The sequence below is a fragment of the Delphinapterus leucas genome, chromosome X, assembly GCF_059928025.1.
Source record: "Delphinapterus leucas isolate spDelLeu-1000000601 "Yukka" chromosome X, BTC_Dleu_Yukka2, whole genome shotgun sequence".
Classification (NCBI taxonomy): domain Eukaryota; kingdom Metazoa; phylum Chordata; class Mammalia; order Artiodactyla; family Monodontidae; genus Delphinapterus; species Delphinapterus leucas.
In genome coordinates this window covers 114,145,756-114,156,515 of record NC_143150.1, presented here as the reverse complement: position 1 = coordinate 114,156,515, position 10,760 = coordinate 114,145,756, and the positions used below count along the sequence as shown (strand labels likewise).

The 10,760-nt window shown below is 37.8% G+C and overlaps 1 protein-coding gene across 1 annotated transcript in view; it reads right to left on the bottom strand.

Moving 5' to 3' along the window:
* Positions 1–730: 730 nt before the first annotated feature.
* Positions 731–10,760, bottom strand: part of LOC111167507 (uncharacterized) — a 457,471-nt gene continuing 447,441 nt past the window's right edge. Inside the window, exons 12-14 of the mRNA XM_089904683.1 lie at positions 9,934–10,039; positions 9,681–9,731; positions 731–8,592 (exon numbers count right to left, since the gene is read on the bottom strand). Of these exons, the coding sequence (XP_089760809.1) occupies positions 8,333–8,592; positions 9,681–9,731; positions 9,934–10,039 (417 nt within the window). The 3' untranslated portion in view covers positions 731–8,332. The remainder of the gene's footprint in view (positions 8,593–9,680; positions 9,732–9,933; positions 10,040–10,760) is intronic.

The window sequence follows — 10,760 nt, the reverse complement described above, 5'->3', positions numbered from 1 at the left end:
AAGTTAGAATTCTGACTCTGCTTTCATTTTCCCTGAATCTTCCTAGTTCTCCAATTAGTGGGGTTTGTTTTGTTTTCAAAATATGTCTGTATTTGAATATGTGTGTATTTTCTTTGCGTATAGCTATTTTGTTAAGGCCAGATGACGAAAACTAAGTTTCGGCACTAATTTTCAGCAGTAAGGTACAACCGTCTTGCCAATGTTGGTGCCAGCCTTCAAAATGGATAATCAGATTATGCACGTTTAAAAATAATCTCTATGTTACAGGAGTTCCTGATGTAATTAAAATGTGATTTAAATTTTTATAATGTGTGCAAAGGTTGTTGAAGCAAACATTTGGATGTTTTGAGGTACACCTGCACTGAAAAGTCAGCACCCTTTTTCCATTCCGTGGTTCCTTGCAATTAATATCAAAATGAATCTAATGTAACTGGGCTATTTTATTGACGTAGAAGTTGATTTACAATGTTGTGTTAGTTTCAGGTATACAGCAAAGTGATTCAGTTATACATACATATATATATATATATATATATATATATATATATATAAAATCTTGTTCAGATTCTTTTCCCTTTGCGTTTATTACAAAATATTGACTATAGTTCCCTGTGCTATAAGTAGGTCCTTGTTGTTGGTTATCTATTTTATAGATAGTAGTATGTATGTGTTAATCCCAAACCCCTAATTTATCTGCCCCCCCCCCCCCGACCCCTTCCCCTTTGGTAACCGTAAGTTTGTTTTCTGTGTCTGGGCTGTTTTTAAAATCATGATCAAATCAGTCTTTTCTGTATTTACATTATCAAAATGATTTACTACGTTTAGCATACCTTGTTTCGTGAGGCAAGTGTATGAAAATGCTTTAGAATAATTTTTAACAGGAGTTTTAAAAAGGTGGTCTAGGTTAATTTTTGGCTAATCAATCAGATGTTATACAGTATACTGAAAAGGCTACGGCATTTTCAGTTAGATCTGAAAATCAGTTCCTGGTTGTGTCATCTTAGACAAATAACTGAGTCTCTCTCGGCCTTAGTCTTGTCATTTGTGATACTGGGATAATACTTAACTCTTGGTTTGCCTTCCCGAGTAGCTGTGAGGATCAAATAAATAACAAGAATTCTTTTAAGAATCTACAAATTTAATTACTGTTGACCAGGAAAGTAAATTATTTGGTAGATCCCATTCCAGAAGCATGCTGATTAACTGGTCTTTGATTCCACTCATCTTGTCTCCGCTTTCTGCTACAGTCATCCTGTGTCATCGTATCTCTGAACAAATACAACCATTAGTTTTGGCAACACACATAATTTCTTACCATATAAAATACATTTCCGTATGCTGTACTCTATTCCACTCCTGGATTTCTTAACGGTTGTCGTCAGAGAGTCCTTTCATGCAGTATCTAAATTTGTATGCGAGGAAAAGATAAAGTTATGAAAAAGCAAAGGAGAAAGGGAAAAAGTCACAGATAAGGAAACAAAACCCGGAGGTGACTGCTACTAATTATTTCTCTCTGGAGGGTGCTAAATGTATCTGATGTACCTGTAGGTCAGGCCCTAGATTAGTCACAAATGACAGACTCTAAGTTTAGCTTGAAAGGCCACTAGTCTGTTCTATGAGATTTCTAAGTGTTTTCCTGCGTAGATCTTGGGGTTTGAAAGGATGTAGTCATCACCTTTGAGGCTGTGTTAGAGTTGATGCGCTTAAGCTACTGATTGAGATAGCCCAAGGTTTGTGAGTTGTTAAAACACCAGGTTGGTGAGGTCAATGATCTGAACTAAAATTCTCCGAGGCTTTATTCCACGCATCACCACAGACTTTGGTCTCAGTCTTGGGAAGCAGCCTCGCAAGTACGCTTCACTGCTATGGAAGAGAGACGAAGACAAGGGCAGAAAAGGCAAAAAAAAAAAAAAAAAAAAAAAAAAGTGTGCAGCCAACTTGAGGTTTGCATCATAACCTACTTAGGAGGAGTCGAGAGTCTTGTATGTGAAGGACAGTTAAAGAGAACACAGAAGTGCTCTTCAGAAAAGACAGCAGTAGCTTGATCCTAGGACAGGCAACTGACCAAAAGATCACTTCAGTTGTCTCAAATAAGTTTTGGGACACAGGGAAGGCCGAGAGGTTTAGAAGAAACTCAGAACACTGTAGACGTAGAACATCCTCATTTTTCAAATGAGGGAACTAAAACAAAGCTAACTGGTTTACCTGCAGCTGGTGCCATTGGTGGTAGTACTTTTCCAATTTCAGGGGATGACTTTTCGCTAGAATGTTAGAATTGGTTTCCTTTGTGATTCTTACTCATGCTTTGTGTCAGTGCAGTTCTGATTATCTCCATTTTGGTGCCTTCAGGCTAACTTCTGTTTTAATCTAAGGCAACTAGAGTTTCCTTTACTTCACAAGTATTTACTGAAGGCCTTCTCTGTGCCAGGTCTTGTGCTAGCCACAGGTGATAAAATGGCGAGCGAAACATTGTCACGCAAACACAGTGCAGTTATGACCAGTCGTCACAGAGACCATTTTTCACGGAACTTATTCAATTTATGTAAACTCAACAGGAAACCAAGTTTTGGGATTACAAAGTGAGCCAATCAGCTGCAAGGTGCCATTCCTCTAATTCAGATCATCCAAAGAGGAAAGGCATATTATCCTGCTCAGTCGTGGAGAAGGTCCATTGTTTCCCTTTTACATTTCTTACTGAGGTTTCCTAAGGGGCTGAAGGCAAGATTCAGTTTTTCAATTTCATGAATTTTTGTCCTTGAGGTTTGGATTCAAAATGAATTCATTTTTTGTAGGACTTCCCTAGAGACGTGGTTGGTTCAAGCTTATGTTCCAAATAAATAGCTTTGTTTAAGAATCCAAAACAAAATGAAACTGCCCTATTCGTGGCCATGCCACCTGACTCCCCCATTCACACCTGCCTGGGCCAAAAGTAAAACAAAATAATACACATGCATTTTCCACCCCTAAGTAGCATATTGAAGCCCACTGTTGAGTCTGAATATCTAAAGTGAACCACGATTTGCATATTCAACCAAGGGGAGCCCTGCAATGCTTTTGTAAGACTGCTGCAAACCTAAAACAGCTTGAAATGAAACCTTTTGAAAATGTAACGGTGATAGTCTGAAAATTCTGCTACCTTGAAAGAAGGAAAGAAAATGATGACGAGGTCTTCAAAAAAATCTCTCAACTTTCACTGGGTTTTCAGCTAGAAAGACTGCTTGAAATATCTTGAAAAGCATTTTCTTTCCAGAATTTGTGATAATACAGTTGTCAGTGGGATATATGGTTCCAGATTTCCAATAAGGAGCTCAGGGCATTAGAGAGCATTAAATATACCACTTCTGCATAGATCTGGTAATGTGAGGTGCAGCGCCTTCTAAAAAGAAGCTATTGCAACTCAGGGACCACATTTTCCCTGGGAATAATAGTGACACTAGGGAATGGTCAGTGAATTAACACTGTAAGAAAGATTTGGGATCAACGTGATTTGCTTTTGCAGTATATCAATCAGTCGTCGCTTTTTATTAATAAGACTTTTTCATTTTGGTCAGGTGCTTTCAAGTGAGTAGAGTTGATGGGATCCCACTGTGCTGTGCAGTGGTGACATTTGCCAGAAGACTGAAGTACCGTTGAAGTGTTGCTAACCAGTTGGGCAGCCTAAAAATGATAAAGCTCTGTAAACGATTCTCATGTCTGTCAGTCATAATAACTCTGCAGCATTTTGGCAAAAGAGTCAGAATCAAGGGTCAGATCAAAATGAAATGTTTCGTATTCCCGTAGTGTGTAAGAGAGGGAAAGGCGTGGATGCCCTTGGGTTAAAAAATAGTTAGTTTATTAGGTATTTTCTGATCACAAAATAAATTTATAGTAACTAAAAAAAGAGTACAAAAAAGGAAAACTATCCATAATCCTACCAGCCACAAAAGGGCAAACACTGTTAACATTTTGTCATAGGTCTATCCACACTTTTTTCTAAGCCTATTTTTACCTAATTGAAATGGTTCCGTAGATCTAATTTTCTTCTCTGCCTTTTTTTCCCCAGTTGTAACGGAGATTTAAGTTGCCGCACAGCTCTACTGGTTAGAGCTTGAGTCATCCTCCTCTTCCGGGTACAGAGGAGACACCCTTACAAATAAATGAAGCTTTCCCTCGTAAATGTAAGTTTCTTATTTACAAAAGGGTAACTTCTACTTGGTTTTCAAAGCTTTTCCTGTGTCTGCGGTTCCTTTTCTTTAAAAAACAGCCTAAAATAATCCTTATGCAGAAGAGGCGTATTTTAGGGTGACCGATTCTACTCCCTTTCAGCCCTGCCTTTGAAACTTCCCCAAGAAGTTTCACAGTCATAGCCCAGAAGCTCAGTTGATCGATTGCTCCAGATCTCACTGAACCAGTCTCTTAATCTTGAGCAAAGGTCCGTTCAGTTAAACAGTGCATCTCGTTTTAGGAGGCGGTGATTTAGGTGGGCTCCTAAAGTTAGTTAGTTAGGCCTAAATGGTATGAGCGATCAGGTATTTACTAAGGAAGGCATTTCTATGGAAACGAAAGAAAAACAAACAAAGGTTAATAGCTGGAGCACACTGAAAACGCAGACCGAGTCCTAAGGGCAGGCAGTCGACAAGAGAAGATATCTAGAGGTTGGGGTTGAAGCGCCTTCTGCAGCTTGAATGTTTCTGACGATGTTGGCGGGTGTCCTGAGTGGCCCACGCAGCGGCAGGCACAAAGATTGTGTAAATGAGCTGTCATGGTGATTTCTCTGAAGTTTACATCAAGTTGTTCACGTTCAGTTTGCAGGCTTTTGTGGGAAAGGGCAGCTTTTGTTCTCAGTGATTCCAAGTCAAAAGAGGAGGAGAAAATTGGAAATGTTAGTTTGGAGAGGTGTAGTCAGATACTGGAGGAAACGAGAAAAACTCAGGATCCAGTCCAGTTTCCGTGTATATAACAAAATCTCAGAATGTGGTTAACAGAATCTGATAACCACAAGTGTGTATTATAGTTTCTACTGAAACAGTTTTTCTCCTCCAGGGTGCCCCAAATATCCTGAGGTTCCTGCATCTGCCGGAAGTGTCCTTCCTTACTCACCTGGTTAGGCTGCTAGGAACCCTGTTTTACAGGGGGCTTTATGGGCTGCATAAAGTCACCCTTACTTCCTTAAAGGTCTCGGGTCATATCTGAGTCTATGCACATTATTCTCAAATATGACCTGCCAGTCAAAGCCTTGGTAATGTAACCGTAGTGAACTTATGCAAATAACAGTATTGCCAGGAAAATTCTGGAGGGATGAGGTAGGGAGAAAACTGTAATTGTTTCATCTTTGTTCACAAAGGTATACTCTACCCAATAGCTGTAAGTCATAGATGGCTTAACAGAAGAGAGTTCCTTAGGTCTGGACAGAGAAAACATAACCATGTTTTTTTTTTTAAAGAAAAAGGCATAAAATTATATAATCTTCCTCATCAGTCCCACATAATTAATTCTTGACTTATCAGAGTCACTTCCATGAATCTCTCTGAGGATGAAACAAACACTTCTGCAAAAGCATCAGAGTAAAACAACAGCTGTCTGTAAATGACAAAGGACTTTAAAATGGCCGTGGTTAAAGATATGAGAGATTGACAAGGAAATTTGGTTATTTCTGTGACATACATTTTAAGATGATAACTAGAATTACAAGCAATAGCATTACCAGATTTCAGGAACTTCACACAAATTCCGGACAAATGCAACATAAAGAAGGCTTAGTGTCACTTCATATACTTGACAATGCTTCCCATGTAATTAACACCTCAATTAAGCCGAATTAGTATCTCTCTTTCACAAGTAGAGAGAACAAATCTTTTGAGGGATTCCAAGGGCCCTCTGGCAGGTCCCAAAGTTACTTCCAGCTCAAGAAGATTGAATGTAGAACTTGATTTTGAAAGTTTGTCAAACATATCAAAAGTTTCTGGACACTTGACTATCAAACATATCAAAAGTTTCTGGACACTTGACTAAATAGGATCACAGATCATTATGAAAAAACACTTCATCTACTTAAAGTAACAAAACATTTTAAAGGCAAATATAGAAGGTTACATAGTTGTGGGCAAAACTTAGCTCATTTAATATTAAGAAGATTCGGTTTTCTTCAGTAATCAATCAAAGACCTGATTAAGACAACAGGGAGCACAGGAAACTAGTTCGGTAAGACACAAAATCTTTGCTTTCTAGGCAGAGCAAAACCCTCACAATCTCTTTATCAAGAGCACACCAAAAGTTTAAGAGAACTTTTTCCATTTACTAGATGGAAGAAAATTAAGTTTTAGTTTTATATAAGTATACTGTTGATATTAAAACTTATTTTTAAAAGCCTTATGATAACAATTCAATTTTATCCAGCTTGACTACACAAGGTAAAATTCTTTCCTCACAAGTGCCCACATCCACTGAGTTTGTCCTTTAGTCTCCTCTTTCCCATTCTGAAACAACCAGCTTTACTTGAGGACAAAGTTATTTTCATTTCCCTTAACAAAAATGCATCTCCATAACTTGTACCTTTGCTTAGCCCCAAACAATACTACTTTCCTTGTATATAAAGTTGTTTCCCTTATTATTTCGAGTAGTTTTAATTACATATTAACTAGAATTCTTAGAGACCTTAATTTCTCGTGAAAACTAAGTAGTAAGCCATCGTGAACTGTTACACCAGCATTCTTTAGATTGGGAAATTTATGAATACATTTCATAATTTTTAGCAACATCTACCTTTTATACAGTACAATTTTTCAATCTGGCACAAGAACAGACCAGTGTCTTTACTTCCTCTGTAACAAGAAACCAAAACAGGTAAACCTGTGTTCAGTAATTAATGTTCAATATTTTACCTTATTTGGAAATGATCTAGATATTCAGTGAATTTCCATCAATTAACTCAGCAAAACTGGAAGTTACTGAAAAGATTTGGGAAACTTTTAAACTAGATATACTGTAACCTACATGTATCTAATAAATCACTTGCTCCTAACAATTATGTTTAGATTACTCAATAAAATTTCACAAGACATTAGCTAGCTAGCTAGCCGTCATCTTAAGCTATATTTCTCTTGTTGACAAAGTTTGTAGCAGATAAAACACGACCTTACGACTAGTAAACTTAGGAGGAAAAAACTATATTTAATGCTGATAATTCTGAAGACCTACCTATTTTGATTAAACCAACAAACTTAAGGCATTAACTTGAAAAACATTTGGGTTAGTTTCTGTATTTCTGAGAGCTTAAGAAAACTTAATTCAAGTAAGCGCTTATGTTCTTCCCCTTTTAAACAGAGCTCTTTTACAAATTAATTTTGGCAGTACCGTCAGAAGGTAGACAAATATCACACACCTACAACAGACATACAGAAACACACAGACAGGTGCAAACACAGACCTTATAGCTGTCATTCTAAAATTTTAGCCATGACTCAGGTACAGTAATACAAAACTCACTTGTTTATAAAAGAACGGTTGGATCCAAACTGTGTTTCTGGAAGTTGGAATAATAAGTTTACCCCCTTACTAAATGTGGAGAAAACACCTAAGATTTTTCAAAATCTTCGCCAAATTTCAAAACACCTCCTTTGCATTTCAAAGAATAGATCTTAGGTCCTAGAGAAGATGGGGTAGAAAATCTACATCACAAAAGCACAAAGTAGCCACGTTTTCTCCTAGGAGCTGTGGGGTATATTTGCCTATTACTAGAGATCTAGGGTAATTGCCGTTTAAATATTTCCTAAGTGCTGGGTTTCTTAAGTGGAGCTTCAGGGTTTAATACATTATGCCTTTCTAAAGTCTGTACAGAGCATTCAACAAAGGACTTCAAGTGCTGTCCTTTTTTCTGAATACGCAATTCAACCTTTCAACCTAGGGCCAATGCAGCTCATGGGGAAAAGTCTCTACTGCTGCTTCTATCAGCTTCTGAACGTTGGCCTCTAGCTGAGCCATTCCTGATCATTTGTAGGAGAGCCTGGGAGAAATTTTGGTTATCTGTTTCCTCTGCCGGGGAGGGGATGTTCCCCAGGGGGCCATCTGGCTTGTCTGGTAACTACAATATATAATTATGGGTGGGAAGAACACCCCTTAAGCAGCCAATCAAGGTTCCCGTGGGTGGGGTTAGTGACCAATTCAGTGACCTCCTTGTTAGGCAAGAGGTCTTCTTCATTACAATTTAGTGTGGTGGAAAAATGATTTGTATACGGAAAACACAGGAGGTAAAAGGTAACTCAGGGAGGATAGTCTGTCAGCCAGATTTATTTACGTATTTATTGTACTTATATCTGCGATCCAATACAATCATCCTACTATATAAATAAAGTACTTAGAAACGTCGAGAAAGGGGGAGGTGATATCTTTTTAAATGGATAGTTGAGCTTGTAAGAAAGAAATCAGGGGAAATTCTCAAGGGGAAAAATCCAAAAGAAAAGTGAAAACCAGAGTCTAAGTACCTGAACTGAGGCTGAAGGGGCTCTGGATGAAGATGGGATGAACGCCGATCTTTGTAACTCAGCAAATTGGCTTTTAATGCCTTCTGGAGGATAGGAGACAAGGCTGTAGGCTCGTGTGACGTGGCAGTTGGAACTGAAAGATAACATACATACTTCTTCATAATATTGGGACTCTCAAAAACTACTTCCTCAGTTAAAGGAAGAGGGAGACAGAAAGCAAGCTTGCTGGCCTAGCCCTCTGGTGTGTGTGTGGGGAATCTCCCACGGTATTTTGTAAATTTGTATAGGTGTTGCCAAGTTCCCCTCCATAGTGATCATACTATTTTGCATTCCCAACACCAATATCTCAGAGTTAATTTTAGATTTTATGTTCCCCGTCGCTTAAGCAGCCACTACGTTATTAAACCCTACATTTGCAGCAACAGGTATGGAAAAGAAAAGGACCCCAATTTGTGATGATAGTCAAGATTCTGGAGGCCTAAATAAATAGTTCAGCAGCACCCCTTAGAACTATGGCTTAAAAAGGCTTATCAATTTCATGGTATGGAAAACTTGATATTGTGCAGATGGCAATACTCCCCAAATTGACCTATAGATTCAATACCTATCAATCAAAAGTCCAACTGTCATTTTTGTTGTTTTGCAGAAATTGTCAAGTTGATCTTGAAATTCACAAGGAAATGTAAGAGACCTAGATGAGCTAAAAACAATCAATCTTGAAAGAGAAGGAAGGATGTTGGTGGAGGCCTCGGAATTCACAATTTCACATCTAACTACAAACCTACAATAAAGACAGCTGTAATAGAAGAAATGGATAAATTCCTAAAAACATACCAAGACTGAATCATGAAGAAACAGAAAATGTGAACATACCAATAACACGTAAGGAGAGACTGAATCAGTAATCAAAAACCTCCCAACAAACAAAAGCCAGGACCAGACTGCTTCTCTGGTGAACTCTACCAAAGAATTAACAAACACCAATAATACTTCTCTAACTAACTCTTCCAAAAAACTGAAGAAAGAGGAGGGAACATTCCCCAACTCATTTTACAAGGTCAGCATTACCCTGATACCAAAGCCAGACAAAGACACAAGAAACTAAAATTACAGGCCAATATGCCTGATGAATACAGAACCAAAAATTCTCACCAAATATTAACAAACCAAATTGAACAGCTCATTAAACTGATCATATACCATGGATCAACTAGGACTTACCCTTGGGATACAAGGATGGCTCAACATATGCAAATCCGTAGGCATGATACACTATATTAATGGAATGAAAGGTAAAAATCACATGATCACGATCAGTAGATGCAGAAAAAGCATGAGATGATATTCAGTATTGGCTCACGATTAAAACAGTCAACAAATTGGGTATAGAAGCAAAATACCTCTACAAAATAAAGGCCATATGTGACAAACCCACACCAACATCATACTTACTTAACGGTGAAAGTTTACTTACTTAATGGTGAAAGCTTGAGAGCTTTTCCTCTAAGATCAGGAACAAGACAAGGATGTCCACTCTCACCACTTTTCAACATAGTACCGGAAGTACTAGCCAGAGAAATCTGTCAAGAAAAAGAAATAAAAACCATTAAAACAGGAAAGGAAGAAGTCAAGCTGTCTTTGTTTCTAGATAATATGATCTTATATACAGAAAATGCTAACGACCTTACCAAAAAACTACTGGAACTAAAGTTGCAGGAAGCAAAATCAACATACAGAAAACAGTTGTGTTTCTTTCTATACACTAACAACAAAACATCTGAAGAAGAAATGAAACAATCCCATTCACAATAGCGTTAAAAAATATAATTCATGGGGTTCAGGGGATTAAAGAATGCATAATTCATATGAACAGATCTAACAAAGGAGGTCAAAGATCTGTAAAATGAAAGCTATAAGACTTTGGTGAAATAAATTGAAGACACAAACAAAAGGAAAAATGCCCCCCTGTTCATGGATTGGAAAAATATTGTTTAAATGTGTATATTACCCAAGGCCATCTACAGAATTCAATGCAATCCTTATCAAAATCCCAATAGCAATTTTCACAGATAGAAAAAAAAATCCTAAATTTCATATGGAGCCACAAAAGACCATTAATAGCCAAAATAATACTGAGGAAGAAGCCAGAGGCATCCCACTTCCTGATTTCAAACTGTACTACAAAGCTATACCAATGGGAACAGTAGGGCACGGGCATAAAAATACATACGCAGACCAATGGAACAGAATGTACAGCCCAGAAACCCTTGCATATATATGGTCATATTTGGCAAGGGAGCC